The sequence below is a fragment of the Astyanax mexicanus genome, chromosome 4, assembly GCF_023375975.1.
Source record: "Astyanax mexicanus isolate ESR-SI-001 chromosome 4, AstMex3_surface, whole genome shotgun sequence".
Classification (NCBI taxonomy): Eukaryota; Metazoa; Chordata; class Actinopteri; order Characiformes; family Acestrorhamphidae; genus Astyanax; species Astyanax mexicanus.
The window spans coordinates 57,387,501-57,406,619 of record NC_064411.1 but is presented as its reverse complement, the minus strand read 5'-3'; the positions used below and the strand labels follow the sequence as shown (position 1 = coordinate 57,406,619).

At 40.9% G+C, this 19,119-nt stretch overlaps 1 protein-coding gene across 1 annotated transcript in view; it reads right to left on the bottom strand.

Annotated features, from left to right (window-relative positions):
- Nucleotides 1-1,906: 1,906 nt before the first annotated feature.
- Nucleotides 1,907-19,119, bottom strand: part of clcn2a (chloride channel, voltage-sensitive 2a) — a 114,751-nt gene continuing 97,538 nt past the window's right edge. Inside the window, exons 16-26 of the mRNA XM_049476769.1 lie at nucleotides 18,838-18,948; nucleotides 15,728-15,938; nucleotides 13,598-13,731; nucleotides 12,326-12,504; nucleotides 10,168-10,276; nucleotides 10,027-10,073; nucleotides 7,697-7,762; nucleotides 6,181-6,219; nucleotides 4,674-4,778; nucleotides 4,464-4,550; nucleotides 1,907-2,874 (exon numbers count right to left, since the gene is read on the bottom strand). Coding sequence (XP_049332726.1) covers nucleotides 2,416-2,874; nucleotides 4,464-4,550; nucleotides 4,674-4,778; nucleotides 6,181-6,219; nucleotides 7,697-7,762; nucleotides 10,027-10,073; nucleotides 10,168-10,276; nucleotides 12,326-12,504; nucleotides 13,598-13,731; nucleotides 15,728-15,938; nucleotides 18,838-18,948 — 1,547 coding nt within the window. The 3' untranslated portion in view covers nucleotides 1,907-2,415. The remainder of the gene's footprint in view (nucleotides 2,875-4,463; nucleotides 4,551-4,673; nucleotides 4,779-6,180; nucleotides 6,220-7,696; nucleotides 7,763-10,026; nucleotides 10,074-10,167; nucleotides 10,277-12,325; nucleotides 12,505-13,597; nucleotides 13,732-15,727; nucleotides 15,939-18,837; nucleotides 18,949-19,119) is intronic.

Below are 19,119 nucleotides of genomic sequence, written 5' to 3'. Positions count from 1 at the left end.
TGAAAATAAATTGAATTATTGAAACAGAGAACGATCAGGTGTCCCAATACTTTTATCCACAGTGTTTTTTACAGCCGTTATTTTTATATACCGTTATTTTTGGTGCACTGCTGCTGTAATTGACCCCCTGTGATGAAGCCCCCCGTGGTTGTCGTCACTGTGGGCTATTAGGGGCTTTATTTATTAGGAAGGACAGCGTCTCTGAGAGCTGAGCTACAATCTTATTAGAGCAAAAGTGTCCAAGTCCAGATGGGTACGTGGGCTAGGTTCAGCTGAGTCACACACACACACACACACACACACACACACACACACACTCCGTCTCCCACGCCTCGTTTTCATAACCTGCCATTCACACGGACACGATAACGCAAATATGACATCACCAACGTATTCACATAGATTCATGCTGTGGCGTCTGTACATTCAAAACGTCTTAGTTTCTCTCTCTCTCTCTCACACACACACACACACACACCGTGACCTGTCCGCACTCACACACGCTTAAAAGTGGGCGGGATCAGTACAGAATGGACGTTGTGTGCTTTGCTGCTGATGTCGTTCGCTGTCATAAGAAAACCTCCGAATCTCCGAAATCGTAGCTTCTTACAGTCAAGTAAAATTTATGGCAATATAATGACACTGTTATTGGGTTTAATACCATTCCTAAATGCACTCATCCCTAAACCATCCCAATTTAACCCTTCAATTCCTTTAATATCTACCCATTCCCAAACCTTCCCATTACAACCCATATCCTCCAATACCTACTCATCCCAAAACCTATCCATCCCCAAACCCTCCCATTATAACCCATATCCTTTAATAACTACCCATTCCCAAACCTTCCCATTACAAGCCATATCTCTCAATACCTACTCATCCCCAAACCTATCCATCCCCAAACCATCCTATTACAACCCATATCCTTCAATACCAACCCATCCCCAAATATACACATCTCCAAAGCTGCCCATTACAACCCATATCCTCCAATACCTACTCATCCCGAAACCTGTACATCTCCAGACCATCCCATTACAACCCATTTCCCTCAATACCTACTCATCCCCAAACCATCCCATTACACCCCATATCCTTCAATACCAACCCATCCCCAAACCTATACATCTCCAAACCTGCCCATTACAACCCATATCCTTCAGTACCTACTCATCCCCCAACCTACCCATCCTTACCCATATTCTTCGAAACCTACTTATCCCCAAACCATCCCATTACAACCTATATTCTTTATTATGTACCCATCTATATCCTTCAATACCTACTTATCCTCAAACCTGCCCATCTCCAAACATGCCCATTACAATCCATATTCTTTAATATTACCCATCTCCAAACCTATCTATCTCCAAACCTATCTATCCCCAAACCTATCTATCCCCAAACCTATCCATTCCCACCCAGCCATATCCATCAATGCCTAACCATCCCCAAACATACCCCTATCAAACATACCCATGAGCAAACCCACTCTTCCCCACCATCACAGCCCAAATCCATCAATACTTAACCATTTCCAAAAATACCTACTCATCCCCAACCATCCGTAAAACCACTTACTGCCAAACCTATCCACCCCAAACTCACTAAACCCCAACCATTCCCAGACCCTCTCATCCCAAAACTCACTAAACCCTGACTATTCCCAAACCCTCCCATCCCCAAACTAACTAAACCCCAACCATTCCCAAACCCTCCCATCACCAAACTCACTAAACCCCAACTATTCCCAAACCCTCTCATCCCCAAACTCACTAAACTCCAACCATTCCCAAACTCACTAAACCCAAACCATTCCCAAACCTTCCTATCCCCAAATTTACTGAACCCCAACCATTCCCAAACCCTCCCAACCTCAAATTCACTAAACTCCAAACCTTCCCATCCCCAAACTCACTAAACCCCAACCCTTCCCAAACTCTTCCATCCCCAAACTCACTAAACCTTAACCACTCCCAAATGCTCCCATCCCCAAACTCACTAAACCCCAACCATTCCATAGCCTCCCATCCCCAAACTCACTAAACTCCAAACATCCTACCTGTATCTAATAATACCCACGCCCAACCATTCCCAAACCCTCCTTACCTTGAATTCACTAAACCCCAAACCTTCCCATCCCCAGACTCACTAAACCCCAACCATTCCCAAACCCTCCTATTTCCAAATGAACTAAACCAAACATTCCCACACCCTGGTGTTGTACAGCTGGTAATATGAATGATGTAATGTCTCACAAGGTAAAGGGATTTTAAGCGAATAAAGGGAGTTGCGAGGTTTTGTTACGACAGCGACGTCACACTCCCTCCACATAGCCTCCTCACCCTGAATTCACAAAAAAGCTGCTTATTAGAATATATGGAGTGTGCATTACCAATAAAAAGCCAGCCGTCATTCTGGTTGGCTGCCAGCGTTTGAGGGACTACCCTCGCATGGAAGTTCATCGTTTTGGACCAGGCCCTGCTCGCTGGCCGTTTCAGAGAAGTCCTCGAGGTGATGGGCGGAGTCATGGTCGCAGGGCAGCTCTGACGGGTGCTCATCCGTGGGCGTGGCATCGGCGTAGGTGATCTCCGATTGGTCCTCGGTGTGTAAAGGGCTGTTCTGACTGGACAGCTCAGTGCAGTCCGTCTCATTCACCAGGCTGCCCTCGGACGGCTGCTCCAATTGGTCCCCCAGGTCCGGGAGGTTTGGTTCCCGTGGCAACGACAGGCTCTTGTGGCGACTCCAGAGCTTGTGTAGCTCGGTTACCTCAGAAACGCTGCTGCTGGTGCCGCTGTCACGGAAGCTGGCCAGCGGGGGGCGGACCTTCACCCCCGTTACTGTCACCGAGCCCTCAATAGCCTTCCTCAGCTGCAGGAAAATACTGGGGATGAGTACTTCAGTTTGGCAGATCCTTTAGGACAATCAAGGTAGGGGTTTCTAATCATCCCCAAACCGACCAATTCCCTCCATTTCTAAGCTCATCAATACCTACCCATACCCAACCATCCCCAAACCTACCAAACCCATCCCCTCCCAAATGAATTATTACCTACTCATCCCCACCCATCTCCAATATAAATAGGTATTGATGAGCTTGGGAGGGGATGGGATTGCTAGGTGTGGGAATGGGTTGTGATAAGTAGATATTGATGAGCTTGGGAAGGGAGGGAATTGTTAAGTACTCATCCCCAACCATGCCTAAACCAACCAATTCCATCCCCTCCTAAGCTTTTTCTTACCTACTCACCCCCAACCATTCCCAAACCTACCAATCCTATCCCCTCCCAAGCTCATCAAAACCTACCCATCCCCAGCCATCCACAACCTACCAATCCCCTCCCTTTCCAAGCTCATCAATATCTACTCATCACCACCCGTCCCCAAAACCGTCTGTCCGTCTACCAATCCCCTTCCTTTCCCAAGCTCTTTAATACCTAGTATACCTAGCTCAAGCATCCCCAAACTTACAAAACCCATCCCCTACCAATCTCATCAATATCTACCAATCCCCTCCCTTCCTATCATCAGTACCTACCCACCCATCCCCAAACCTACAATTCCCTCCCTTCCCAAGCTCATCAATATTTACTCATCCCCAACCATGCCAAAACCCATCAATCCTCTCCCTTTCCAAGCTCATCAATATCTACACATCCCCACCAATCTCTAAACCTATCAAAACCCATCCCCTCTCAATCTCATCAATATCTACTCATCCCCAACCATCCCTAAACCTACCAGTCCGCTCTCTTCACAAAGCCCATCAATATCTACCTATCCCCACCCAATCCAAAACCTACCCATCCTCTTCCCTTTCTAGCTCATCACTACCTACTCATCCCCAAAACCTACCTGTGTCTCTACCCATATCCATTAATACTCATCTTTTCCCATGCCCACCCACCTGCAGGCTCATTCATCCCCACCAGTATTCATCAATATTTACCCATCCCAACTGTTCACAAACCTACCTATCCTCACCCATATACATTAATAGCTACCCATCCCCAGCTATTCCTAAGCCCACCCATCTGCAATCCCATTAAATCCCACCCATATATGCCTATACCTATTTATCCCCAAACCTACTCTTCACCCCATTTCTAGGACCACCCACTCCCAAATCCACTCATCCCCATCTAAATATATCAATACTAACCATCCTTACCCCAACTATTCCCAAAACCAACTCGTATTTTCAAACCCTATCATCCCCAACCATACCCAAACTCGATCATCCCCACTTCTTTCCAATTCTACTCATCCCCACCTCTATCCATGAATACCTACACATCCTTAACCATTCCCAGACCCACCCATGCTCAAACCCGTACATACCAACCTATTCCTTAACTCACTAATCCCCACCCATATCTTTTAATACCAAACTATCCCCACCCATTCTGAAAAATGTGAAACATTTCTATTAAAATAGTGATAGTGATTAAACTGCAAACCTCTTTCAGTGAGACGACTCCGACGAGCCTCCCGGTACTGGTGACGTAAGCGTGATCCAGACCGAGCAGCGAGAAAATAGTGTGCGTCTGGTATCAATACATAGAACAACCATGGAAAATAAGATCCAGTTACAGCACTTATTGAATTAAATAAGTGAAATACTCATCAGCGTCTTTAGAAGAACCTGGCTGAGGTGAACATGGGCTTACTTTATGTAAAGATGTGCGCTCAACAAGCTGGAAGGGGGCGGGGTCTATCTTACAGTTGTTGAAATTTACAGCTTCATCTAGCTGTTGTTCCTCCCACTCAGCTATCTGCAGTGAGAAGACAGGTCACATGGTCAGTGGACACTACAAAAAAAACACTCAACCCCACCCAAATATATAAAATCCCCATTTATCCCCATTCAAATCCAATTACTTTTACCCACAGTGATTAGAACCAATACAATACAATAGCCATCAGCAGCTATTCCCAAACTCAACCCCAACCCAACATTCCCAAACCCACTTATTTCCTAAACACTCGAATAAGCCATTTTCATTAATACCTACTTATCCCCAAATTCACTTTGTCACTCATACGTAAACCCATTCTCAAATCCACTCATCCCCACCCATTTCCATAAACACCTAACCATTCCCAAACCCACTTATCCCTTCCTATTCCCATATCTAATCATCAATCACCAACCATTCCAAGCCTGAAAACACTCAACCCCAAACATTGTTCAAAACCAAACATTCCAAACTATTCTCAACCCCAAAAATACATTCATTCACACCACAGCCACTGATAACTCCTTCCCAAAATCACTCATCACTACCTTTTCCCAAATGCTTTTACCTCTAAATGCACACATCCCCATACCCACTTATCCCAAACCCACTCATCACCATTCCCACTTGTTCCCAAACATACTCATCGCCATACCATACCAACTGATCCCTAAATCCACTGCTCCTTATACACTCTCATCCCCATGCACACTCTAACTCATCCCTATTCCCTCTCATTCCCAAACTCACTCATCTCTACCTTTCCCCTAAACTCTCATCCCCCAAACCCACTGATTGCTAAACCAACTCATCCCCATACAGACTAATCCATAAATCCACTCATCCCCATACACACTCATTCCTAAACCCACTCATCCCTACCTATGCCGAAATGCTTTCCACCCATAAACACACTCATCCCCAAACCCAATGATTGCCAAAAAACTCATCCCCATACCCACTAATCCCTAAACCTACTCATCCCCATTCCCACTCATTCCCAAACCAACTCATTGTTATACCCACTAATCCCCCGGTCCACTCATCCCCATACACACTCATCCCCAAAACCTCTCATGCCTACCTATCCCAAAATGCACTTATTCCCAAAATACACTCTTCCTAAATTCACTCATTGTTAAACCCACTCATTCCCAAAGATACTCATCACTAGTTTCCCCCAAATGCTTTCCACCCCTAAAGCACTCATCCCCAAACCCACTGATTGCTAACCCAACTCCATATAATACCCATTAAATCCCTAAATCCACGGATCCTCATACACACTTATCCCCAAACCCACTCATCCCTACTTTTCCCCAAGCACACTTATCCCCAAACAAACTCATTCCAAAACCCACTAATCCCAACCTATCCCCAGCTCCCACTCATACACCGATATGATAAATGTCAATCATGTTAATAATGTTAATGTTACCTCTGCTGTAGACATGTCATCTTCAACATCAGGACCGTCCTGAAAACACAAAAACCCACCGGCCCCAATCAGACACAGCAGATCTGCTCCTCACCGATTAGCATGCACAGTCACTACTCACGAGACGGACGACACACACTAATCCCACCCACAGAAGCGGCTAAAGCTTTACTGAACATTAGCAAGCTTTAGCGGTACATTCAGCGCAGCCTGAGGGAAGCAATAAAACCAGAGTCAGTCGCCTCATTATCTTCAAACCGCCCCAATTTACCCGCCAGAGATCCAGCTTTCAGCTTCAATTCAGATCAATTCCAGTTCGGCGTCTGGGTTGAAAAGGCGGCGTATCTCTGGCTGATTTTCAATATGGAGCATCGAGACGCTGGTCTGCGAGATCAGGAGCGACAGACGCAAACGTCTGGACGTCTCGTAAACAGATCTCATGCACAGCCATAGTGTAGCTCTACAACAACCCATGGCCTGGCATGAACCCCAATGATCAGATCATTCTTTAAAAATACAGCTGATAAAAGGGTTCTCTGGGGCGATGCCGTTCGTCTTTAAATGGGGACCTTAAATCCGGTGACTGGGAGATAGTAGAAGGTCTTTATGGATGTTTTGTGCCAAATTGAAAACCTCTGGATTATAATCAAGAGGAAGATGGATGATCACAAACCATCAAACCACCAAACTGAACTGCTTGAATTTTTGCACCAGGAGTAAAGCAGCATAAAGTTATCCAAAAGCAGTGTGTAAGACTGGTGGAGGAGAACATGATGCCAAGATGCATGAAAAAAACTGATTAAAAACCAACCAGGGTTATTCCACCAAATATTGATTTCTGAACTCTTAAAACTTTATGAATATGAACTTGTTTTCTTTGCATTATTTGAGTTGTAAAAGTTCTGCTTTGTCTTTTTTTTGTTATTTCAGCCATTTCTCATTTTCTGTAAATAAATGCTCTAAATGAGAATATTTTTATTTGTAATTTGGGAGAAATGTTGTCTGTAGTTTATAGAATAAAACAATAATGTTCATTTTACTCAAACATAAACCTATAAATAGCTAAATCAGAGAAACTGATTGGGGTTTTAGACTGACTTTGGGCTGGATATTTTTGTAGGACTTGGCAACCCTGACCATAGGGAGGTTCTACAATGGTATCGCTCCAGAGAATCCTTTGGGCAGCTTATTTTTTAATATGTATTTGGTTTTATGAGTGGTTATGAATGGTGGGTGTACAGTGCAGCCGGTGAGGCAGCGTTTATACACTGACCAAAAAATGATGCATTGAATTTACTCGATTTAAATGCGCTTACGGTTTTCTAAACTTTTTTGGTTTATCTATAGTGCACGCTTTTACATAGAGTAAATCCAAGGCCTTTTCCTTCAGTGAACGATGCGGAAGAGCATGCCAGCCGGGTCTTTGTGCTTCAAAGGCCCAGTTGGCCGGGGAACGGTTCCGGCTCCGTCGGAGATCCAGCGGGAGGTTGGAGCCGGGTTCTGGCACTGCTCTTACCGCCATAGTTATCCTCACACGCCTGGGCCTCCTGCTCCTCTTAGGAGCCTTGGAGCTGGCTTTAATCTTCCAGATGGGCACAGATAAAGAGAGGGGAGGAGCACATAGCGTTACCGCAACGTTAATGCAGCGCTAATGCAGCTCTAATGCAGCGTTAATGCAGCTCTAATGCAGCGTTAATGCAACAACGCTCCCTTAACTGTGCACAGTGCCGCAACATTGAACAGTTACAACGGGACAAGAACAGAGCTTCCACAGATAGAGTCGCCTTCTTCAGGTAGAAGCACAGGAACAACAATGCTAACATATAGCTAACACAGTGCTAATGACATGCTAACACGAAGCTAATCTAAAGCTAATTAAGCTAATGGAATTGTTTATATGTTTAACCGAAATCTAGTCAGTCAGCCAAGACATGTGTTATACTAAGCTGTACTTTAGCATCAATAGCTCTAGCTGTGAGTTGAAGATAATGAATCTACTACCTCCACCATGTTTGGAAGATGCATGTTATCCTGGCTAACATATGGCTAACACAGTGCTAATGACATGCTAACGCAAAGCTAATCTAATTCTAATGAACCTAATTACAAATATTTTCCAATTAACCAAAATGTAGTCCATCAGCCAAGACATGGGTTTTAACATTAACCACCATAGTCATGGGAGTCATTTAAAAGCTGTACTTTATCCTGGCTAGCTCTCACTATTAGTTGTAGATAATGAAACTACCTCCACCATGTTTGGAAGCCGTTACGTTATACTGGCTAGCTCTTACTGTGAGTCTTTGCTTTTACTCTGGAGCTATAAGGCTAAACATTTGTTTGCTTATTCCCTTATACTATCAAAATGACAATTAACTTCCACCCAATTAGCCTGTAGTAGTTTGGCTCCACCCATTTAGCTTACATCGGTTTCGCTTCAACATTCAGCCTACAGAAGCTTAGCCCCACCCATTAATTCAGCCTACAGCAGTTTAGCCCCACCCATTCAGCCTACAGCAGTTTTGCTCTGCCCATATATTCAGCCTACAGCACTGTAACCCCACCCATTCAGCCTACAGCACTTTAGCCCCACCCACTCATTCAGGCTACAGCAGTTTAGCTCCGCCCATACACTCAGCTTACAGCAGTGTAGCCCCTCCCATTCATTCAGTCTACAGCAGTTTAGCCACACCCACTCATTCAGCCTACAGCAGTTAAGCTCCGCCCATACATTCAGCCTACAGCAGTTTAACCACACCCATTCATTCAGCTTATAGCAGTTTAACCACACCCATTCATTCAGCTTATAGCAGTTTAACCACACCCATTCATTCAGCCTACAGCTAGTTAAAAAATTATAATCTTTTTGTTAGCTTTGTATTTTATTCCATGTCTTGGCTTATTGACTATGTTTTAGGCGTGGACAAAATTTTGTGAGGTTTATTTTTTTTAAGTACTTTAGGAAGCACCAGGATTTCTGGAAAGTTGTAAACTCCTCCACCATGTTTGGAAGCTGAACTTTATCCTGGTTAGCTCTCACTGCGAGTTATGGATGATAAAACTACCTCCACCATGTTTGGAAGCTGTATTTTATCCTGGCTAGCTCTCACTGTGAATTGTAGATAATGTAACTACCTTCGTCATGTTTGAAAGCTAAACTTTATCCTGGCTAGCTCTCACTGCGAGTTATAGATGATAAAACTACCTCCACCATGTTTAGAGGCTATACTTTATCCTGGCTAGCTCTTATTTTGAGTTATACATGATAAAACTACCTCCACCATGTTTAGAGGCTATACTTTATCCTGGCTAGCTCTTATTTTGAGTTATACATGATAAAACTACCTCCACCATGTTTAGAGGCTATACTTTATCCTGGCTAGCTCTTATTTTGAGTTATACATGATAAAACTACCTCCACCATGTTTAGAGGCTATACTTTATCCTGGCTAGCTCTTATTTTGAGTTATAGATGATAAAACTACCTCCACCATGTTTAGAGGCTATACTTTATCCTGGCTAGCTCTATCTGTAAGTTGTTTGGAGGCTGTACTTTATCCTGGTTACCTCCCATTGTGAATTGTAGATAATGAAACTACCTTCGCCATGTTTGGAAGCTGTACTTTATCCTGGATAGTTCTCACAATGAGTTGTCTGGAGGCTGTACCTTACCCTAGGTAGCTCTCACTGTGAGTTATAGATAATGTAACTACCATGTTTGGAAGCTGGACTACCACTACCACCACTACTCTCATATCGAAATAACTATTAATTAACTACATATAGTGCGCCGTCTTCAGGTGTTCAGGTGTACGATCACCTGCTACTCTGTGAAAATGTTCTTACCTCCACCTGATCCTTCACTGGTTCCCCGCAGGACACACTGGGAGAGCCTAGACCAGACATAACGAAGAGATTGGATTGGATAATGTTCATGGGGAGGGGCTGAATAAGGTTTTAAGGTGGTGTAGGTGTTTTGGTACGTACTGTTGAGGGTCTCGGTGTTGCTGACTGAAGACACTGTCTTGAGGGCGGATTTGAGGGGGATTTGGGAGTTGGTGAGGGTGGGGCTGTAGGAGGACTCCTCAGTGGAGATCTATAGAGAGACAGGTTAAACCGGGGTAACCTCTACCCTACCTGTGATTAATTTAGGTTAATTAATATAGAGGAGTTGGATAATGAAACTGAATCACCTGGTTTTAGAGCAACATAATTGATTGTGGTGACGGACAGTTCTGGTGGAAACAGGAGAGTTGAGGTGCACATTGAATTCTGCGTGATTTGATCAGCCGTGGTTTTATGTTTTTTGGATACAATCCGGGTTAGCACCCGAACATCCCTTTCAGACAGCTTCCTCTTACAGCATCCACAGTTAATCCTGTTGGATGTGGTTGGTCCTTCTTGGTGGTATGCTGACATTACCCTGGATACCGTGGCTCTTGATGCATCACAAAGACTTGCTGTCTTGGTCACAGATGCTCTAGCAAGACGTGCACCAACAATTTGTCCTCTTTTGAACTCTGGTATGTCTCCCATAATGCTGTGTGCATTGTAATATTTAGAGCAGAACTGTGCTCTTACCCTGCTAATTGAACCTTCACACTCTGCTCTTACTGGTGCAATGTGCAATTAATGAAGATTGAACACCAGGCTGCTCCAATTTAGCCATGAAACCTAAAATCCCACACTAAAATGATGACAGGTGTTTCAGTTTCATTGTCCAACCCCTGTATATTATTCATTTATTTTTGTACATGCACACTACGGATTTAACATCGAGGCTGCATCATTGAGGGCTGTTCCAAATGGAAGGACCCTTCGTTTGCAAGCGATGTTCAAAACAATTCTCGAGAACCTGCCCATGGTAACCAATAATTCGCAGATCATATCCAACATAACTAGGAAAGTTAAGACTGTCGCAAAGTCTTACTGAAAACTTGCGCTCTGTGGATTAATGTCTAGGCAATGGAATTGCCAACCCAAGTTTTCGTAACCCACCACAAAACTTTCCACCCAACCCAGAATATTTTATTTGTTTAGTACATTTACATTATTTAGCTGAAACTTTTATCCAAAGTGACTTGCAAGGTTATTTCTATTACAGAGTGGACCAATGTAGTGTTAGGAGTCTTGCCCAAGGACTCCTATTGGTCACCCAGACCGGGAATTGAACCCCAGTCTCCCACAAGAGGTGGTAACTCACAAGCAGGTAGTGGGTTTATCCACTGCCACACCAGAGTAGTTTAAACCTAATACAGCAAGAGACTTGAACTTTATCATTTTTGTTTTTTGTGCACATGAAGCCTAGTGCTAGGTACTAACTGCTGTATTTTATTGGTTTAGATTTCTTGGTTCTGATGGTCATTGGCTGCTTCACTTTTAGAGGGTCTTTTGTTTAGTTTTTAACCATTAATTTATGATGTAAAGTAAGTTTAGCTTGTTAATCTACTAGCTAGCAATCTAGCCCTGCTTATCATGTGGCCGTACTATGCCAAACCAATTACGTACCAAGCTTGAAATATATATACAGCTCTGGAAAAAAATAAGAGCACTTAAAAATGATGAGTTTCTTTGATTTTACCAAATTGAAAACCTCTGGAATATAATCAAGAGGAAGATGGATGATCACAAACCATCAAACCACCAAACTGAACTGCTTGAATTTTTACACCAGTAAAGCAGCATAAAGTTATCCAAAAGCAGTGTGTAAGACTGGTGGAGGAGAACATGATTCCAAGATACATGAAAAAAAACTGTGATTAAAAACCAGGGTTATTCCACCAAATATTAATTTCTGAACTCTTAAAACTTTATGAATGTTATTTCAGCCATTTCTCATTTTCTGTAAATAAATGCTCTAAATGAGAATATTTTTATTTGTAATTTGGGAGAAATGTTGTCTGTAGTTTATAGAATAAAACAACAATGTTCATTTTACTCAAACATAAACCTATAAATAGCAAAATCAGAGAAACTGATTCAGAAACTGAAGTGCTCTCTTCATTTTTTCCAGAGTTGTATATATATCTATATTTTTTTGGGTATTATAAACCGAAATCTGGTCTAGGTGTGAATCTACAGTGTGAATGGGCGGAGCTTAGCTGCTGTAGACTGTGTATGCTAATGAATCAGCCCCTTCTCTTACCAGGAAGTGAACGCCCCGGCTGGCTTTGGGTGAGGAATCCTGGGAAAAGGATGGAACGTGGGTCCCGTTGTCCTGAGCTCGTTCCCGCAGGAACTCCAGCCGGCGGCCGCGACCCAGCTGCTCCGAGAGCAGGGACTGGAGCTGGGAACGCTCGGTGGATCCCAGCAGGATCATGGAGTCTACAACCAGACCAGAGAGATAAACAACATACTCACAATCAAAGTCACATTAAAACCTTGTTCATGAAAAGTGGACCAATAGAGATGCTGTGCTCATCCACAGTCTCATCAGTCAGTGTAATGTTTAGATCACGGGTCGGCAATTCGTTTTGGCCAGATATTTTTCAAGCCATCACGTGGCGGACCACGAAAAAATTCTGTTTTTGACAAATGAAGAAGCCAAGCAGAATAGATTAAAAAATAAATAAATAAACACTCAGGGTCGCGGTCCAATACACTACCACTCCCCCGGCTAGTGAACTGGGACACAGCCGGGAAAAAAACGCCCTTACAAGGAGATAGGGAGCCCGAGAACGGGCGGAAGTCTAACCAAGAGACACAGTGAGAGACAGACAGGGGAGGAATGTAAACAAAAGCTCACCGGAGAAACTTTTATTTATTTATTTTATTTATTAAATGTTTTCAATATAGTTCAAGAAAACCTCACGGGTCAGATGTTTTAGATGTTTCACACTTGCGTGCACCTATTGCCTACCCCTGGTTTTGCAGTTTACTTCGGAAAATAGAAATTTGAGTATAAAACTTAATAATTTATTTGTCATTCAGTGTAGCGAAGAAGAAATAAGTTTTCATACAGTTTTTTAATGATCTAGTTTTTTATTTCAGCCTTTCGCAAACAGAATTTCGAAAAAAAAAAAAAAGAACCGGGGCTGACTATGCTGCTAACTCGGGCTAGTGCTTAACTTGGACAAAATACTGTAAATCTAAGCTTACTGTAAATAAACGGAAGCGCTTTACTCACCCAAATACACAGTTTTCAGGAGAAAAATCTGTGTAGTTTAACATCCAGCACTCGATTAACTTTAAAATAAAAGTTTTTTTTATAAGAATTACAGTTTTGTTTATTTAGGCGGTTCTCCATTAGAAGGGAAACTCGACACTCTCGCTCACTTCAATTTAGGCATCCTTAATATTGTCACCTAATAGGCCCTAATAATTTGGTGCACCATATAATCTGAAACATACGGTAAATACAGAGCATTTAATGAGTGTTGAAGATCTACACACATCGAAATGTTATTTTTAGTCTCACCTCTGGACTCCACCAGGGCCAGGGTTTTCAGCTGGCCGGTCAGTAGCGCCTCCTGCAGGTCCCGGTAGGTGGAGGAGAGAGTGATGTAGCGTACCTCCCGCACCATGATGTCCTCCACCCGGATATTATACTTCCTACAACCGGACCAAATACACCAGGAACAGAGTTAATACCACCCAGATAACATTTAAAAACGATAAATAAAAAGCTCTAGGAACATACCGAAAACTTTACGGATGTTCTAAACATCCTACTAACCAAAAATTGTTAGCTGGGAGACCACTGGAACCAAAAAAATCAATTCCCTGCAAAGTTAAATTTCAACTCCCCACATTGTTAAAATTCAACTCCCCATAGATTTAAAATTCAACTCTCTGTAATTCCATGTAATTCCCCACATAGTGAAAATTCAACTCTCTAGAAAGTTTAAATCGCCAGGGAGTCAAAATTAAACTCTCTATTAGGGTAAAATTCAACTCTCCACAGTCAGAATTTGACTCCCCGGTCAAAATTCAACTGCCCACAGATTTAAAATACAACTCCCTGTAATTCCATGTAATTGCCCTACATAGTTTAAATAGAAAGAGTCAAAATTAATCTCCCCAGAGCTAAAATTCAACTCCCCACTTTGTCAAAATTCAACTCCCTAGAAAGTTTAAATCGCCAGGGAGTCTAAATAAACGCTTAGTTAAAATTCAACTCTCTGTAATTCCATGTAATTCCCCACATGGTTCAAATTGAAAGAGTCAAAATTCAACTCCCCACATAGTCAAAATTCAACTCACCCCATAGCCAAATATTTAACTCCCCACATAGTATCTATTGCAGTTGTTCCAACTTTATGAATGTTGTGTAAACATACATTCATATTAAAATTAAATTGTAAAATATAAAAATTAAAATGAACAGATGATGATTGACTGTAGGAGAGGCTGGTTATGTTGTAAAAGCAAACATAGCCAATTTCTCCAGTGTTTATCTGTAATAATACACAGTTTATGAGCGAAGATTTAGATTTGTGTGCTGGTCAGTAGGGGGTGCAGTGAGACAGTCAGAACCACTGCAGAAAACCAGAAACTACTGACACTATAAATTGTTATATTATAGATATATAAATATACTGTAAAATTATATAGATAAAAACGATTGGTTAATTTTTTTCTGTTATTTAAATGATCAAAATATCATGTGGTCCGACCCATAATATCAGTAACTGTAATAAATCTGATTATCCAATCAGTAATTTAGTATGTATGTTATTTCAGCATTTTCTAGCAGTTTTATATAGTTTACAGAAAACTACAGTTAATATCACTCACAATAAATATTATGCGGTGCGACCAATAATATAATTATTCAATTTCTGTGGCCGAAATATCAATTACTCATAAAGCATGTTAAACACAAGTGTTTTTATCAGTTTTATGTGATTTATAGGAAAAATAAGATGGTTAACTATAGTTTTAAAGTCACAAAAGTATCATGTGGTGGGATCCATAATAGTGGTAATAAATAAAAAAAATAATGATCCAATTTCTGTGGTTGGAATATTAATCACTAATTAAGTTTTTATAGTAATGAAAAACATTTCTAGCAGTTTTTTTGTCATTTAAAAACTAAAATCTGTCTTATATAATCACTATATAATCACTTATATAGTAGATTTAAGATTGTATTTCTTGAATCTTAAATCTAAGCCTGTTAATTACAGGTGGATTAAATAACAAGAGCCCTATCAGCCAGATTTCAGCCTTAATAAATATTATATAAAACTATATAAATCAGAATTTCTAGTGATACAGGTAAGACAGGTGAGATATGTAATACAGGTAAGACAGGTAAGAGAGGTATACAGGTGATACAGGTAAGACAGGTGAGATATGTAATACAGGTGAGAGAGGTGAGACCGGTAAAACAGGTGATAGAGGATGATACCTGTCTTACCTCTCTCACCTGTAAGACAGGTGATACAGGATACAGGGTGAGACAGGTAATGATACAGGTGAGACAGGTAAGACAGGAGATACAGGTGATATAGGTGATACAGGTGATGATAGAGGTGAGACAGGTGATGATACAGGTGAGAGGGGTGAGACAGGTGATGATACAGGTGAGAGGGGTGAGACTCACTCCTGCCCCCAGCCGAGTTCGGGGAGGTAGGGCAGTTTCTGGATGCGGATGATGGAGTCGTAGAGGGAGGGCTGGAGACTCTGAGCGACGGCGTTCGCCAGAATCACCGCGATCATCACCGGCAGGATGTGAGAGATCTGACCAGTCAACTCGAACACGATCACCGCCGTGGAGACGGTGTGAGTTACAGCTCCCGACAGCGCCGCCGCTCCTGATACAAAAATACATTAAAAATACATTAAAATACATTAAAAATACACACAAAAATACATTAAAAATACACACAAAAATACATTAAAATACATTAAAAATACACACAAAAATACATTAAAAATACATAGAAAAACATTAAAAATACACACAAAAATACATTAAAAATACACACAAAAATACATAAAAAATACATTAAAATACATAAGAATACATAGAAATACATTAAAAATACATTAAATATATACACAAAAATACATTAAAAATACATAGAAAAATATTAAAAATACACACAAAAATACATTAAAAATACATTAAAAATACACACAAAAATACATTAAAAATACATTAAAATACATAAGAATACATAGAAATACATTAAAAATACATTAAATATATACACAAAAATACATTAAAAATACATAGAAAAATATTAAAAATACACACAAAAATACATTAAAAATACATTAAAAATACACACAAAAATACATTAAAAATACATTAAAATACATAAGAATACATAGAAATACATTAAAAATACATAAAAATACATTAAAAATACATAAAAAAAACACAAAAATTTGCAAAAAATACATACAAATACACAAAAATACACATCAAAAATATATGAAAATACACAAAATGTGCAAAAATCAACACAAAAATACATAAAAACACAAAATACATAAAAATACGCAAACATCAACAGAAAAATACACAACAGTACACACAAATATACAAAATGTGCAAAAATTCACAATACGCAACAATCTTTAGAAATACACAAAAATCAACACAAAAAAAACACAAAAAAATGCAGTATGCAAAAGTACACAAAAATCAACTTCAAAATTTGCAAAAATACCAAATATTCAAAAATACACAAGAAACAACACAATGCATTCTTTATAGTAACTACATTGTAAAATCTGTGAAATTCAACTCTCCACAGAGTTCAAATTCATCCACAGTCAAAATTCAACTTCCTACAGACCAAAAATTCAACTCCCCACAGTCAAAATGTAACTCACTACACAGTCAAAATTCAATTTCCCACATACTCAAAATGTAACTCACTACACAGTCAAAATTCAATTTCCCACATACTCAAAATGTAACTCACTACACAGTCAAAATTCAATTTCCCACATACTCAAAATGTAACTCACTACACAGTCAAAATTCAATTTCCCACATACTCAAAATGTAACTCACTACACAGTCAAAATTCAATTTCCCACATACTCAAAATGTAACTCACTACACAGTCAAACCTAAAATTCAACTATACAGAATCAAAATTCAGCTACCAACAGAATTAAATTCAATCTCCAACAGACTCAAAATTCAAAGTTTATCTTTCGTTGTACCTAAAATTCTACTGTCCAGAGTCAAAATTCAATGATTAGATTAGTATTTACTTTAGTTTGGATTCTCCTTAAAGCACAGATAATTCATTATTAAACCAGTTGTGGTAAACTCCAAAGTCTTTTGATAACAGTCTAATGAAATATGAAAGTGTTTGATCTTTTTTTTCTGGCTGTATCATCCAGTGCAAATAAATAAATAAGTAAATAAATATCTGTATGTATAATTTTGGAAATTATGATTACGTGTGATGAATTAAATGCAGCTGTATGAACAGGTGTAGAGTGCAGAGCGTAACTCAAACTGTACAGTCGCTTCCAGCTATTTCATTTCCTATTGGATGAGTGACGGCGATTGGGTCGGCTGGTTACCGCGGGAACCGTTTCCACCGCGCTGATATAATTTGGCTGCTGTTTTCACAGGTTAATGAAAAATGAATGACTGCACCCAAAACCGCCTGCAGCGGCAATTATACAACCGTGCATAAAACACCACGGCAACAGGTCACTACTGAAGAGCACTAACGTACAAACCCACCCTCAACATCACACGCAAACCATTACAGCACGTGATCTCACGCTCACTATTAGACCACGACATCTCACGCTCACTATCTACACTGATGGGCGTGGTGTTCTGGAAATGAGGTGTGTTCAGGTACATTTCTGGAGTTTTATCTTGTTTATCTTGGTAACAGAAAACACAGGAGCTCCACTGACTGAATACAACCTAGACAGACGTCAACAGTCAGACGTTCATTGCTATCTCAGTAACACAGGGCCCTATTTTACTGATCTTGATTTAGACCATGTCAGTGTGTCTTTGCTATTGTAACGACGGGAAAATTACACTTTGTGCGGCTAGAAACGCAAAGCAAAAGTCATGTACTAATTTTCCTAAAATAATCATGGATGTGGTTATTTTTGGCTGTAACATGAAATAAACCAATCAGAGTGTCTTTCACTCATCATTCCCTTTAAGAGTCAGGTGAGCTCTGACTTTGGTGGATTGCTATTGTAACGGTGCAGCTACCTGGACGTGTTCAACAAACTCTTCTCAGCAGAGGAAACTGAGCTGCTGGTTGACGCTGTGAAGGAGCTCCAGCAGCTCATTTACAGGAACAGCAATGTTATTTTATTTACTATTCTGTTTATTGTTGATGTAAAAGTTGGGTTTGTGCTGCTGTGTGTTCATGTGTGTGTAATAAGTGGGGGTGTACGCTCGGCTCGGCACGGCGCCTGTGTTACCGAGATAGCGATGAACGTCTGACTGTTGGCGTCTGTCTAGGTTGTATTCAGTCAGTGGAGCTCCTGTGTTTTCTGTTACCAAGATAAACAAGATAAAACTCCAGAAATGTACCTGAACACACCTCATTTCCAGAACACCACGCCCATCAGTGTAGATATATTCAGAAGATCTGCTGCTGTTTAAACCAGGCAGGAGGAAGAAGGAGTGAAAATAAACTGTTGGCGGGGTGTAAGATAGCGATAAGCGTAGGATATAAGATGTATAAGAGTATGGACAGTTCTTACCTACGACAGCGTACCCGCCGGGAACTATGGGATATACAGTGCTGTCGGTGTGGATGCCATCAGGAAAGACGGCTGCCATGCTTTCACCGACCAATCGGCCGAATGCAGCACCTGTACAACACATACACACACACACACACACACACACACATACAAAATACCATCACTGCAAATAGAACAAATACACCCCTACAGATCGACCAGCAATACTTAGGCTTCTCAGACAATTGGCAATAAATCTCATTGTTTTTTTCTGAGCATTGTGTAAGTGCACCCATTGCT